Source organism: Cryptotermes secundus, unplaced genomic scaffold (assembly GCF_002891405.2).
Source record: "Cryptotermes secundus unplaced genomic scaffold, Csec_1.0 scaffold549, whole genome shotgun sequence".
NCBI classification, from domain to species: domain Eukaryota; kingdom Metazoa; phylum Arthropoda; class Insecta; order Blattodea; family Kalotermitidae; genus Cryptotermes; species Cryptotermes secundus.
In genome coordinates this window covers 67,418-83,513 of record NW_019738965.1, presented here as the reverse complement: position 1 = coordinate 83,513, position 16,096 = coordinate 67,418, and the positions used below count along the sequence as shown (strand labels likewise).

At 40.8% G+C, this 16,096-nt stretch overlaps 1 protein-coding gene across 7 annotated transcripts in view; it reads right to left on the bottom strand.

The window, feature by feature from the left end:
- Positions 1–362: 362 nt before the first annotated feature.
- Positions 363–16,096, bottom strand: part of LOC111871485 (mini-chromosome maintenance complex-binding protein) — a 44,657-nt gene continuing 28,923 nt past the window's right edge. For 6 of the 7 annotated variants that reach the window (XM_033754278.1, XM_023864641.2, XM_023864640.2 and 3 more), the window contains 8 exons: positions 15,015–15,356; positions 11,637–11,859; positions 10,929–11,046; positions 8,679–8,852; positions 6,613–6,856; positions 4,734–4,901; positions 3,008–3,096; positions 363–1,703 (listed from right to left, as the gene is read on the bottom strand). In XM_033754278.1, coding sequence (XP_033610169.1) covers positions 1,589–1,703; positions 3,008–3,096; positions 4,734–4,901; positions 6,613–6,856; positions 8,679–8,852; positions 10,929–11,046; positions 11,637–11,859; positions 15,015–15,356 — 1,473 coding nt within the window. In that variant the 3' untranslated portion in view covers positions 363–1,588. The other variant, XM_033754280.1, reaches the window with a different exon arrangement.

Here is a 16,096-nt window from a genome sequence, read left to right as displayed (position 1 = left end):
ATGGGAACAAGTAGATGTGATGGCCATATATTGTCTGATTCTGTGGCATGATATTATTTTTATAAATGGTAAATTTAAAGAAAAACAATATGACATTGCTAAAAAAAATTATTGTATATGGTGTGATTATATTTACAATATGACCATGATTCAAAGTTGAAGAAAAAACAACAGGTAAGTCCTTTGGAATTTCATAACATATATAATAAAGATAACATTTTGCATTTCATGACAAAATAATCACAGCTAATTTTTATTTGTAAAAATTACTCTTTTGTGTATATGTAGAAAATATTATTGTCTTTCGGGTTCTTTTTAGTTCACATTTCTATGTTGCATAGAACAGAAAATATGCAGTTCTTTCTGAGTCTGCAATGTTAAAGACTTGGGGCCATTTAAATTCTGGCAGTACAGGGCTGCTGGCAATTTAAAAGTCAGTACATTAAAGGTTAAACTGACTTGTCAAATTGTAGTACTTGTGTAACAGTTTATGGATGTAAATAAATCATGAATTATTATACAGTTCTACAATTTACCATGGTTTACCCTTCTGCCCTTCTCAGGGTATCAACGTCAACTCAACGCAACTAGATCCCTTGTGCTCTTCCACATATTGTCGCATGCCAGTGCCACTTCGATCATAACAGACACAAGACCAAAATTCTTATAGTTTTATTAATAAATGTTTTTTTTTTTGTAAACTTGGCAGCAGTATGTGTTATTTTTGTGTCAGCAAGAATCTATTTTTACTTTAGATTAAAAGTGTCAGCAAGAAACTATTTTTACTTTAGATTAAAAATAAACTTTACATAATGTTACCCTCCTGCATTTTGGGGTTCAAAAATATGCAGGGAAGGGGGGAAAGAATTACACGAATAATTATGGTGCATCTCATATTTATATAAATTTGATCATACAGTTAAAAAACCAAAAGTAAGTTAACTGGTTAGTAAAATGTACACTTAAATACATTACAAATTCCTTTATTACTTACTGAATTTACAAAAATAAGATCTTCCATGTTCAACGTACAACTCCCAACACTGTGATACCACTCTGCTAATTCAATGGCAGGTTTAAATCTGAACATTTTGAACAATATAAGAGAATGTTTAAAGTTAACTGACTTTTGGACCTTTCTGTATACAATTCATAAAATTTCCTTCAATACCGTGCACACCCTGAATATGGTCTGTTAATCCTGAAACACGTCAGGGTTTCAACAACGTGCAATGAACTTACGAAAATAAATGAGCTGTACTTGGTAACTTACATCCCATTTCAATACATCTTACTTTAACAAGGAAGCTGTCTAATGATGGCATAACCATCTACACCACCTGACAATGAACCACTCTCAAGAGATGTTTCAGCCAGTATATTACGTTATGGTAACTGTAATATAAGGAGTGCAAAATCTAGACCCATATAAAGCGCTTGCAGGCTCAGTAACATCACTGCTTTCAAAACATACTCTACAGATACCTGAGGTTCAAGGTACATTTCAGCTTTACAGTTTGGAACTGTGTCAACACTGCACCATCTGCAGTCCATACCCTGCACTGTAGCATGGCCATACACAATGCATTCATGGTTGATGAACTCGTCCATTTATTCGCTGCTTTCGCTGTTTCTCCATGCTGCATGCCAGGTCCCAAGATTCCCTGGACAGGGTCCCTTCACCTTGACTCAGTGACACCAACCTTAAAGACAGATGCAATGTTCAACTTCAGTACCATTTAAACACCATCAGTAATTATATGAAAACATATCTTTTGCTGTATTTAAAGCTTTCTCCATATGTAAATGTTAAGTTTCTAATACAGTTCCTCCACAATCCAGCAGCTGGGTTCAAATTGCAGGTGACAAGTCTTCAAACACTTCTGCTGTAATGTGTAAGTAGGAGTTAGGCTGGTCCTGTTTTCAAGCTCATCCATTCTCAAACTGAATACACAGTGGGAATTAGTAAAGACCATTAAAATAATGGTTGTGGCGTGTGTATGGGTTACAGCAGGCCTTAGTTACAGTACACTGCCCTCTCCCATACTACAGCTGCTACCACTGCTCCATAACTTCCTAACTTCTCCTCATGCACCACCCAGAGGCCAGATCCAAATCACAGCCCATACAACACGGTAAATTTGAGACTGAAAAACTGTCTATACTAGTCAGTAATATGGAGGAATTTTATTGATGTGTTAACTTTTTAATGCAATCCTAAATTAAACCTTTACCTCAAATGAAGCTTCAAAACAAAAAACACGTGTTTATACCACACATTGTGATGGGCATTCATAGTGATAAATCAAACATTTTTCAGAAAGGCAACAAGCAATAGTGAATGTTTGGCTGATCCAACAACCCTAGTTCACAGTTTTCAGAAATGTATTGTAATATGTTAGTGAGTATACAGAGGACAGACTGGTAATTTGATTTCTGAACGCTTGTAACTTGTAATAGCAAATAACTGTAACAGCTTCACCCTATTTTACATTGTAACTACTTTCCATTACAAACACCGAGCCCTAATTTAACACCCTATTCAACCATCCTGAAACTTCACAAATTCCCTCCTAAGAATTCAACGGACAAATTCTCAATCATGTAGTTTGCATCTCGTCTGTGATGCATACAAATAAAACTGAAGCGTTAGTGTCGGATAATCAGATGTTTAAGCCCAGACAGGACATTATCAGGTGATTCAAGAGAAACATACAGATGACAACAAAATCCATATAAAACTACAATGCTGGTATAAATCTGTCGGTTATATGAGGTCGGATTGAACTCAATACCATATCCTAAATATTTACATGAATTCTCACAGACAAGTTGTCAAATGTGGATGCTATTTTTGATATCGTCAAACCAGTTCACTGCCTACATGAACTATGCTTTCCATATCACAGGAGATGCTTCTAACAGAAACACTGAACAAGATCATACTTTGTGAACAATGAAAGCAAAAAAGAAGTATGAAAATTATTAAATACAAAGATACCATTACCTGGAGAGAACAAGCAGCAGATGCAGATCAGAAGCTGAAGTTTTTGTGTCTGTCTCTCTTCTGAGCCTCACAAAGTCATCCTGAATCACCTGTACACATAGCAACTGAACCATTTAATCTCAGCACAATCATCTTATTACATATTACACGACACGTCCGTTTGACACAGCTTTGTTGAATAACCTAACAAATCCTAAAACTCTAACACGGATGTATCTTGGTTGCAATAATCTCATTTCCATATCTCATGAGCCTATCTAATCTACCTATTCTTGATTACCAATGTCTGCTGTAATTACATCATGAACCTAAGCAAATTAACGAAATAGTCAAGCACTGCCAAATACTGCTGACTTCTGTAAATTAAAATTAGTAAAAAGAAGGTTCTTTCAATTTAAATTATAGGTAACAGATGTGTGAATTTCTGAGGTGTATAGGGTTGGAAATGGTGCCGATGAAGGGGTTGAGAGCAAGTGGATATGTAGTCTATTGTGCATGCGTGTAGGTGGACTAGCTCCTATTAAATTATGCTTTGTCCCACAAACTTTGCTATATTAATGGCTGATATGGCGAAGAGTCAGAAAACCTGACTCTCTCCTTCCCAGAAAAGAGGCTGCTGACTCAGTTGAGTTCCTACCACAAACCACCCCAACTGCTATAAGACATCAACAGCTACAGCCACCAATCTGTGAGCTTCACCCTTGCCATGCTTTCAAACCTCAGTCTACAATTACCCTGCCTGAAAACACTGCCAGTTCAAGGCATGGGACACAGCTACGACCATTCTGACAGTCAATTTACAGAGGAGCGGCATAAAACCCTTTTGTGATCCATTATCATCCCACTGTCTACAGTTACTGAGCTAAGGACAAGCTCACAGATTGGCAGCAGCATCTGTAAACAAATTCTGTATAATGCCTCTGCATGGTGAGCACTCAGACCATTGAGTGCTTTGGCACACCACTTGCCAAAGACTTCTCTGTGGACTCCATGGCTTTGAAAAGTGTCCCCTGAAATATTGTCTCTGTCCTCTTGTCATGAATGGTGTCAAATGTGAACAAGGGTCCACCTTCACTGCCATGCCTCTGCTGGATCAATAACCTATAATATAAACAAAAACCCACCCAGCTCATGTCATCCTTGAAGATGGCCACAGCATTTGCCTATGAAATGTCAGCAAAATCCCAAACATTCACATAGTAATAGGTAAAGTTGTCCCAGTGGTTAATTAAGCAGGGGTATAGCCCCATCATTCTTGCCCTTGGCACTATATGGAGATGAGAAGTCAGCTTCTGCCCCTGCCGCTTTACCAAGGGAGAAAGAGCCTCCAGTACCCACTGGATAGGAGGCTGGGTGGGCTCCAGGGCCAGACTGGAAGCAATGGAGAAATAAAAAATCTTGCCCCTGATGAGAACCAAACCCTGGCTGTCCAGTCCATAGCTCAATATCCACATAATGTACTGTTCAGTTACTATGGCTATGAGCTGAGCTGATTTTAGCTTGGGGGTAACAGTACTTGTAATGAAACAAGGCGATACCGGTCCTGCTGAATCCATGCATGCATCAGAGTACATACAGTACAGCACATGCTGATCCCTCTGATACTATGACTTGTGAAGAAACTCACTTGAGAAGCATTTGTCATTCCTGGCAGAGAATGTACTGATCAACAACTGAAAACCATCACATGTAACCAAGCAGGACAGCAGCAGAACTACATACAAACCTGCTCCAGGTCCTGTGGCAAGCAGTATTCCAATAAACGCACGGCTGTGAGATATTTCCGCAATCTCTGCAACACTGGCTCCTGGAGATAGTGGTTCACAGCTTCAAAAATCTCATTCCAAGTTTCCAAGCATTTCGAATCAGGTTCCAGGGGGACTGCCACATCATTCTGGCAGGCAGGGAAAGAGAAAGGAAGCTCAGCCTCACTATATCATGTCCATAAATGTGAGAACAATGTGCTGAGGAGAATATTTTGACCTGAGAGAGAAGTAAAACTAGGATGGAAAAAATTACACTACAATGAGTTTTTAATACATCACCTGAAAGTAATCTGGGAAATGTACAGAGGATTTCTGGGTCAGCAGATGCAAAGCACATGAGAATGATAAAAAACTGTAGAGAATTTCACTGGAAAAAGAGAGACTGAACTGACTCCAGACAGCATCAAGAAACAAGTTTCATTAAAATGTTAAACTTTATGAGTTCTATTCAGTATTTCTATCACACTTTGCTTCATTAACTGCCACAGTAGCACTCATGTACCCTTTCTCATGAGTATCAATGCAAATTAACAATGTTACAGCTCACTTCAGCCTACTGGAAACAACTGAAGTGTACTGTACCTCATCAAAGTTGAGCATAGAGTACTGCAGAAAAAAATTTCCTCTGGCAATGAAGCTGTTTCAGCTTTATTTCACATCATGCTCCACAGAGAGCCTGCTCATTACACTGAAACCATCTGGTCTCAACCAATACTAATAAACTCTGCTGCCTAATGTGCATCACATTCTCCTGAGACTTGATACACAAAAGCAGGAACTCTCACTCACAATTACTGGGGTTTTGGACTGTGTCCAACAGTTGAGATTAGCTCTTTCTAAGAAATCCAACAGAGTAGCTGTCTCCCCCTCCCCTGAGGATGGAAACAGATGCAGTTTCAGAATCGTCTTTCTGAGTGCCATACACCGCTGTCAGACTCTTTAGAATCTAGATGAAATAATGTTCTGAAGCCTCCAATCTTTGCCTCCACAGCCCCAATACATCTTCACGGTGTGTTGCTCAGGTACATCCTTTCATGGTATCAGATTATTATGAGGTTCTTTTGGAAAGTTTCCAGACTAGGTCAAAAAAAGAACCTCACGTCCAGTGATTGAGGTTAGCTCTGTAAACAAAGTTACCAAGGGAACCAAGTCACATGAGTGCTGCAACCAAGTCACAAACACAACAACAGAAGAACTGCTGAAGGTAGTGTTCTTTGCCAGGTCTGCCTGGAGGCTACATAATGAGGCATTTAGGCCACTAGAGTAAATCTGGACTAAGGGGTCTACAGTTATCGTCATGGGTTAGATGTGTGAGGGTCACCAGCCAGCGAGGACTAGAGCCATTGAAAGCACTGGAAGCAAAGGATGGTGTTTGGAGACATTCCCACATAATGCAGAGTGAAGACACATTAAGGCTCAGTGCATGCCATAGTGAAATGTAAAGAGTGTGAATTAGCGACAGCACAATAACCAACTGCAGTCATAGTAAGAGACGAATAAATCCAGTTACCAATACAAACTGTGTGTCTAGTCACTAAATATGTGACATTTTATTGCTTTTCCCACTGGCCAACTGCCCCTGAAAAAGATTTGTTTTCTTTTATTGGAATGATACCTGCCTGTCGTGACCAGTAGCAGGATCAGTAAGTGCTTAAGTGACAATCAGCATTTACACCCAGATTTTTGTATTATCCATGGTTTTTAATTAATCACAGAACTTATTTACTTTATTACTGCAGATAATAAACCCTTCACTGTGCGACATTTCACTACATCTTTTTTGGAACATTTTAAAAATTACTAAAACTTACATCAATGTAAACCACCATTAAAACTTACTGGCAATAGTGATTTCCCTTCAGAGAGCACCAGAACAGGCACATCAGCTTTGAACTCCAACTTATAGAACTGGAAGTCGTAGTCCACTTTCTGCTGAGAGATGAGTGTGCCCAGTGCTGCCACATTATGTACACCATTTGAGTCCAGCTGACCTGGTTCCAAGCACGTTTCATCAAGGACAAGATGTGTTTGTGTGCTGAGTTGAAGTATACCACTTACAAGTCTGTTGGCATCGTAGTCCTTCCTGCAATCGTGGGTCAATGTTAGGTAATTCAATCCTGCCCTGTGGTTTTCTATGGGTGTGAAACTTTCTTTCTAACATTACAGGAGGAACATAGACTGAAAGAGTTTGAGAACAGGGCGCTGAGAATATTTGGACTCAAGTGGGATGAAGTGATAGGACATTGGAGAAACTGCATAATGAGGAGCTTTGCAGCTTGCGCTCTTCGCCAAGTATAATGTGGATAATAAAGTCAAGGAGGTTGTGACAGGCACGGCATTTAGTGCACACTGAGGTGAAGTGGAGGGCATACATGATTCAGGTGGGAAAACCTGAAAGAAATAGACCAGTAGGAAGACCTAGATGTGAGATAACATTAAAACAAATCTTAAAGTACATCAGCCAGTTATAACCTTTAGATTTAGGTATCATCCATGTATTCAAATGCCATTACAGGTAGTTGCTGATTTGGAAGACTTTAGCCATAATGGATAGGGGACTGCTCCAAGATGCTATACAGATGAAGTCAATGTCTTGTTTGCAATGCACTTCATAGCAGAAGCCTGGAGACTGATAACACTCACCAAAATAAGGAACTGCTTTGTGAAATATGCTTTCTCGATCATGTCAGCAGTAATGCTGACAGCACAGTGAAACTCTACAAAGATGAAAAGGATGATTGGCACACTCTACTTCCTGAAGTGCATTTTAAGGACTACACGACATGTGATAGAGCTCTTGAGGTTTGTGGAATTTGGAGAGTCGACCAGGTGTCTGGGCCAGAACACGCACAGGAACAGTGAGTTGAAGAACATAAAGCAACATACTTGGATCTGCTGAAATGACTTGAAGCAGCAAGAAAACACATGTGTGAATTTGCCAGCAAGAGGGAACAAAGTCGCTTGCGTCCGTGACATTCTTTAAGTCATCCATGTCCCCTGGGTAGTGCAAAATGAGCCACAAAACTGGCAAAGCTTCGCGAAAGAAAAGTGCAAACTTCTTCAAGATGCAACAAAGCAAGAACTTGCATGCTCTCTATAGTTTAGGCCTTTGGTTTTATTTTTACAGGGTTATACCTCTTGTTCTGTTTTAAAAGGATTAGGGTTTTAGTTTTGTCTTTAAAAATAAACATATACCATCTCAGTTACCTGGGTCATATGCTAATAAGTCCCTAAGTTGAATTTATATACACGAAACCTGTAGATAAATTCCAGAATCCATGAAGAATCTGCATGTTACTAACTCTACGGAACTTAGCCCTTCAGTCGAAGCTGTCAGTTCCTTGGATATTTCAGAATTTCCAAATATTTTACGGAACCCAAAGTTGCATTACAACCTTCATCACAAGAACCCCCACTGTTCCTTATCCCAGGACAGACTACTCCAGTCTAGACCAAACCTTCCTACTTTTCTAAAATCCATTTTAATGTCATTCCATCTACATCCTCCTAGTGGTCACTTTCCTTCTGTATTTCCCACCAAAATCCTATACACAGTCCTCTTCATTCCATACACGGTACATGCCCTGCCCATCTCATTGACTTCATCACTCTAATCATATGTAGCAAAGAGTACAACTTATGAAGCTCCCCATTATGCAGTTTTTGCCTGCCTCCTACCAGTTCAGCCCTCCTCAGATTCTGTTCTCGAATACCTTCAATCTACATTCCTCCCTTGATGGCAGACAGCAAATTTCGCACTAATTCAAAACTACAGGAAAAACAATGTTATAGTTTTCTAAATTTTAAATTTTTAAGGTTTCAGATTGCAGATGAAAAGAGTTTCACGGCATGTTACTGCATGATAAAACGTGTAACATATGTTATTCTATTAGCAGGTGACTTACTTTGGTGTGAAGGTGCACTTATTCAAATTCTCAATTGTTAGAGGCTGATAGTGGCTCTTTGTCACCAGTTGTCTGAGCACTGTGTACAGCTTTTCGGTGTAACCATGACCACACACAACATTGGAAATGTTCAGGCTCAACTGACCCAGGGCTAGCAGCTCACTGCGCTGGAACCTGCATGGGCAATTCAAAATAGACGAGCATTCACTGCACTGTACATCAGACTGCATATAAAATATGTGGCATATATTTATCCCTTTCAGTGTCAATCTCCAAAAGCTGGCTGAGTGGTTAACTGCTAATAATCAGGCTCTTGGATGTTTTTCATTTGTGTTTGTACATCCCAGTAATACTTAATTGTGAGTTCATGTCCATGGTGATTTTGGAGATGTATTTACATTGAAGTGATTGATCTCTGTCCAGTGTAGAGTTTGGGTCTGTGCAGAAAATATAGAGTAAAGTAATTTACAGGGGCAAGCTGTAGCATAGTTGGTAGAGGCACTATGCTACACACCAGAAGGTCACAGGTTCAAGTCCTTCCAGCTGCATTATGGTCCTGGGGTCAACTGAGCCTCTAACAGAAATGAGTACCAGGAATTTTAATGGATTTTAAGTGGACTGCAACACGCAATGTTAGCGCACTTGAGAACAGTGTAACAGGTGCACGCATTAACACCTGAAGACGGTCATCTATGGACGAAACATGTTGTGTTGGGCGCTGAATTGTGAATAAAGCAATTGTTGCATCATACATGGACTGTGAATACACAGGCCAGGAATCTTCCTGGGGAGTAAAGGGCTGACGAACTTAACACCATCTGTGAGCCGAATGTCTAGAGAAAATATGGGAGCCTCAACGCCTCACAACCCTATGGGCCATCATGACCAGTTACAAGGATAGCTGTACCTTAGCTTTTACAGCAATTTATATTATGTAATGTTAAGACACATAACTCAGGACCTTGAGCCCATCTGTAAATGGAACAATGCTTCCATGCATAACATGACTGAAGCATCAAGAAGATTCACGAAAGTTACAGCTGAATGTTTAGCATTTGTGTTTCGCACTCAGCAGGCCCCACATTCATACCTCAGCTCAGACATCAACTGTCATCACAAAGATACTGCATGCACTTTCTCAGTCCCTTTTGAGCACATGACCATGACCACTTCCATCCAAATCCCTTCCCAGCCACTGTTCACTAATCATCCCATCATTTGTTCCTTTACATCAGCTACTCTTGGACGGTCCACTACTTACCATGTCCGAGGCTTTTCACGAATTTTCTCAGTCCCTGCAGGCAATAGTTACCTTGATCACGCCATAAACTCTTCATTCTAAGTCATTACCAGCTCATCATTCCACCATCCTATGATATACACTCTCAATAATGAACACACTGTTAAATAACCAACAAAAAAATAAATAAATAAAATGGATTAACTTATCAACACATATCACCAGAGGCCAGGAACAAAATAAGAATACTTCCTCATGCCAGAGCAACTTCTAAGTGTGCACGCACGGACATGGTTACAGTGGTATATATTGTAACGTGTTTTACTTCCATGGCAACACAATAACAGTGGGCTGCTGCGTAGACAATGCCGAAACAACGAACACCTTTCCCCGGAGATGAACAGAAGGCCACTGAGTACCAAAGTACCAACGGATGAGACGAAACACATTACCGCTGTAATCTATAGGGAGCGTTCCCGAAGCAACGGATTGTCAAACACACAGGATCGAACCTTGGTGAGAGGTGTCCTCTATTGAGTCTGCATTACCCTTATATAAGCAGAGCTTAGAACATGTACTAGACTACTGTTACAGAACCAAGAGTCAAGCATTGAGGCAGAAGCCAATTGATGCTACAACTGATAACAATTGTAAGGTGTGCAAGACTGAGTGTCCTATAAGGAATCGCTGAATCCAAGACCCACGTGAATTTGTCGCGTAACACACCCAACACATGACAATATTATAGCACCAGGTCCAGCAGTTAATTTCTGTGTAAAACATCTCTGACGTTGTGTCATCATCAGTTAGTGATGTAAACCAGTATTCCATTATTAGAAACTTGTCAGATTCAGTTTTCTACATATGATGGAAACCAAGGTCCAGGTCCCCATTCAGAAATTTACTTCTGTATCAAACACCATCAAAGATGTTTCTAACAGTGTTTACCTTACCTCACATAACGACTAAGTTCAAGGAATAGGACCCAACTACAGGAACATCAAACTTACACGGAAGAAATCAGGTGACAAATGAAGTAGTTGGCAGCCAGGTGGTCTCCCAACAGCACCTGACTCAGCACCAGATGCAGATCCTGCCGCACCAATCTGGCCAATCCCAAGACCTCATCTGTACAGGTCAGAAACAATCAAAACTTCCTCTGAATCATATTGTGACATAACAGCGGAAAGCCACAAGAGTACTGAGTAGAGGCAGTCACTGCTAGGCAGCAACACTGTAAACACATTTCTGTGGCAACAGATACTGAAAACACCATAGTGGATGCAGTGTTTTCTATGTGACTACTGCTACACAATGGCATAGTAAACAGGTTTCCACAGCAAGGAATCAACAGGCAACAGAGGAGCTGTTAGAAGTGGTGTCATCTGTGTGGTCGCGCCAAGTCTATACAACGAGGACCAACAGCATAAATATTTTATGTCACACATCCATTATTTGGAGGGATGGAAAGGTGGTGGGACAGTGAGAAACTTTTGAAAACTAATAAAACTGATTTCACTTTATGAAATGTAATCAATATGAATGAGCATTAAATTTGAAACAACTTTCAGTGTACAATCAAGAATATGTCAACAGATAAACAGGCAGGAACATGGATATAAACTCACAATTACTAAGTTTAGCTTTGCCCCCCCCCCCAAAATGAAAATCATAGTCATCAGATGCCATAAAATACAAGAGTATGATGCATTGTATACCTGCTGAACTGCAAAAATTAAGTTCCAAGAGAGGATTGTTGTGTTTCAGCTTTCGGACAGACACAGCATGCAGCCTCGGAACAAGAGATCCAGGTAGGTTGTGAAACTGGGCTCCCTCATCCTCCATTTCCTCAGATATCAAACACAGTCTCGGGTCCACGGATAAAAAGCCAACCACTTCAATCATGTCATTCAGGGCAAGGGCTGGGTCACTATCATACACCTGTAGATCAATATGTTTGTGTACCAGCAGATATTTACTTCCAGCAAGTATTGTACAATGTAACTCTCCACAAACCAGAAAATATTCAAATTCATCTATCAGAAAAATAAACCAGTAGGGAGAGGCGAATACAAATTGCACACACACACAGGCATTACATGTAGCATGGCTTTACCAAACAATTAAGAAATTTAAGATGATTCCAGACAACAGACGCAAGAACTTAAGAAATTAGATAAGACAATAGCAAATATTCTCCTTAGACATGCTGACCATAGTTCAACTGGTCAAGAAATTCTCTGCCTTTAGGGAACTGTAAAGTCCAGCATTATGCCCACTGGATTTCACCCTTACCGCATTCACATATTTACTACCCAGTTCAGTGATTCAGTATTGAGGGGGTGGGTTTCCCCATGCACCGCGACTGATAGTCTATTGTACATCCCCTATTGTACATCCCCCTTTTTAATTTCTACCGTCTCCATCCCCTACCGATACTGGTACTCGCTATCAGCCCCTTTCTGTCAGCGAGTCAGTCGCTCCTCTGGCAGTGGTACCTAATACTTTAGCCTCTTTCTGCCAGCAAGGTTTCTACCCTCTACTTGGCAGTGGTATCTAACAATTAGTCCCTTTCTGTCAGCGAGGTCGTACCTCCTCTGGCAGTGGTACCTAATACTTCCCCATCTATCAGAGGCATTGGAAACTATTTGGGCGAGAAACTTTTTGGCCTAATTTAGCTCAGAGGCCTCCTAGAGGCATGAGGTTCTTTTACGTGCCATAAATCTATGACATGGGACCCATGGCTTAAAGTCCCTCCCGGAGGACTTGTTCCCTGAATTTTTCCGCCCTTAAAAATTCCACGACCTCCGCCGGGTTTGAACCCGCGTACCTTGAGTCATGAGGTGGGAACGTTACCCCTAGACTACGGAGGCCGCTTTACTACCTAGTTACTTATAGTCCATTTTAATATTAACCTCTTGCCTACACTTCAAGTTTCCCAAGTATTCCATTCACCTGGGAGCCAAAATGGCTTGGTCCATATAGGGAAGGACTACACACTGTATAGCCAAGGGGTTGGTCTGACTCCTGATATGGACAAGTAACTTCTTCTTCACAGCATTCATATTGGGTACAGATGACTCTTACCCTGTCAGTAAAATGGCCAGACTTCTGATACCAATGGACTTAAGTTTGTGCAACTGTCAGTGGGAAACAGCGGAAAAGGGCATAAGAGAATAAGAAATAAACTAGAGTGTCATATTCCAGAAGATAAAACTGAACACACTACTTATTTCAATCTCGTATTTTATGCAGTGTTCATTAATATTTAATTACATTTGCATAGACAGCAAATGTTTTGCAAGGAGACTGATGTTTTCACTGTCAGCAGTAACACAACTGTCAAATGTTTACAGCCAAGTTTGTTAGGAGCTGGATAGGAGTGACTGTGTACTTCAACTCTCTAACTTGTTGAGACAAGGTACTGATGGAACATGAATGGACAGCTTCATGACCTGGCCACTTTACCTGCACAAGAAGAGCCCCCACTATCACTGAATAGGCCAGGTGGGTCCCAGGAAAACTATAAAAATAAGTCTGCACAGAGGTTATGACTAGACACTAACAATACATCAATGACAAGGTTAATATAATGTCTCACAATATGCCTGGAGGAACCGACACAAATAAAAAATAAAAGACATGCTGTGGTCTTCTGGATAAGGATATTGTGCAGTCTGGAACGTGTTACGTTTTAGAGGAATACACACCATCCACCTGGGGAACACTGAGGATGGAAGCAGCATGGTCTTCTGATATGTTTATAACATCTGGCAGACTGCACAGCACCACAACAAAGAACATTTCAATAAGATCCTGTAAAGTATGTAAAAAGTAAATGTATCCCTGCACCAGGCTGTGGAGGCCCATAGGGTTGCGAGATGTTGAGGTTCCCACATTTTCTAGACAATCGGCTCACAGATGGCAGCAAGGTTGTCAGTCTTACACGCCGACCTCCCTTTACCCCCAAGAATATTCCTGGTACTTATTTCTGTTGGAGGCTGAGTCGACCCCAGGGCCATAGTGCGGCTGGAAGGATTAGGTCAGCTGAAAATAAATTCCGATGACTTAACTGGGACTTGAAACCACAACCTTCCAGCTTCTAGCATAGTGCCTCAACCAACTATGCTACCACATGCCCCACAATAAGAACCTGTACTGAACATGAAGGAAAGTTAACTGTGTGAGACTTGAGGTTCTCACAGGAGTCACTATGAACAGGACTATCTTCTGGGATGATAAGCTGCACAGTCTGGTAGATGCTCACTGGCCTTTTGGCATTTGGTTCCCTTTACCAATTGCTTATTTGCTGTATATTTTCCTGTTTTACTCTGCAACCTTGGAGATGGAACAACAAAGTAGCAAACTTCTGCCAAACTCAGGATTACTGGGTTCCTGGACTTCATCCACTGTCCAGTATTCTAAAGAACACATAGAATAGACAACTGACTCCAGAAACCCTATAATCCTAGTGTTAAAGACACCACCCTAAACACCCTTTACAAACTACTTCCACCAAACTACATGCATCACATTCGAGAAGACAGTAGTCTTCTTTATTACGATGCTAAGAACCTCTGCCATCTGTATGGTGTGTTAAGGCAAGGGCACACCAAAGGAAATTGGCAATCGCAATGCAACCACAATTTCCGAGAATTGTTATCAACCTGAGTTGAACACATTACTGAATGGAGCAGCGCAAATTGAGGAAACCGCAACTCAGTTTCCTCAATTTGCTGCTCCATTCAGTAACATGATGTACCCTTGACCTTACTGTGATGGAGCATGCATGGGTCCAGCAGGCCCAGTATCACATGTTTTAAAAGTAAAATAGACCTACCACTACTCTGAAAGTTAAATTCTTGCCATCATAACCATAGTAGTAGGGCACCTATGTGCCTTTTTTATCAAAAGATTTGAGTTGAAGAGTTTACTGCTTAACAATATGGAAGTGGACATTCCCCATCTGATGCTGGTACTCACATTTACTTCACAAATTTTATTGTCAAACAAAACTCCTGGCTAATTAAAAAATTCTTTCTTTTCAATTTAAGTTCACTGCTGAAACTTGTGTGTACTGACCAAAAACTGCTCACCTTAACCAAACAAGTCTTAGCTTGGGATTCAGGTAGTGGTAAGTGCAGTTCCGTATCACACCTTACGTTCCTTGGAACATGTTTCTTATCGCAACACACGCGTTTAACACTGGTTCCTGGTGGGCTGATACTACTGCTGAGTGCTTTGTTGCTGCTGGCTGACTCGTCTGAATAAGCGCGCTTATTCTCATGTTGCAATGGTTTCACTTCAGTGTGTCTGTCTGTGCCCGTGGCAAGAAGCTGCTTCACCCAAGGGTTGAGTGCAGGAATCGATATGCAGCACAGCACCTGCCGTTCCCTATGCACATTACTTCTTGAATCGTCTATGAATACCTCATCTGGCTGAAAAAAATTAACATTACCCATTTCACTCTTAATTAGTATGCATGTCCTTTCAATGACTACCTCCTACTAATACTGAACTACATTCACATACAAGCACATCCAATTGTCCTCACATCAGCTCTGATAACAGAAGGCTCATTCCATGTCAAGCAAATATGTCACAACTTGACAACACCAAAATGACTGATTTTTTCTAAAACTGTAGTCCTGATGAGGTTATGTATTCATCCCAAAATTTGCTCCACTTTGGCCACTATACTTTTGAGGGCAGACACCTTAATTTGCCAAAAGAAAGAGAGAGAGAGAAAGAAAAAAAAAGAGGGCACAATTTATGTTTCAAAAAGTGCCACCATAACTTCTGTCCTCAGTCACACAGCTAATTTCAAAACTAATAAAATACCATTTCCAGTAACCTATTACATCAATATATACATCATGGTTAATTTAACCTTCAACCTTGTTTCTTAAAATGTGGTACTTTAATTTTCTTAAATATATTGTGTGGCCCCGTCGTTGGTGTCTCCACCTTATCGTGGTGAGGGGGTTTGAGTATGCCAAGGACCCTGAGAGCTATACCAGCGGTAGCGTAGCTACTGGCAGGGCCTCCCTTGCTGGACAGGTCAAAGGGTAGGCATCAGACGAAGAGAGACACCAAAAACTGATGCCGGAAGCAGCGTCATCAGCAGCGACTTGAAGCACAGAGCAAATGATGCTCGAGATGGTTCAAGTTCGTATAG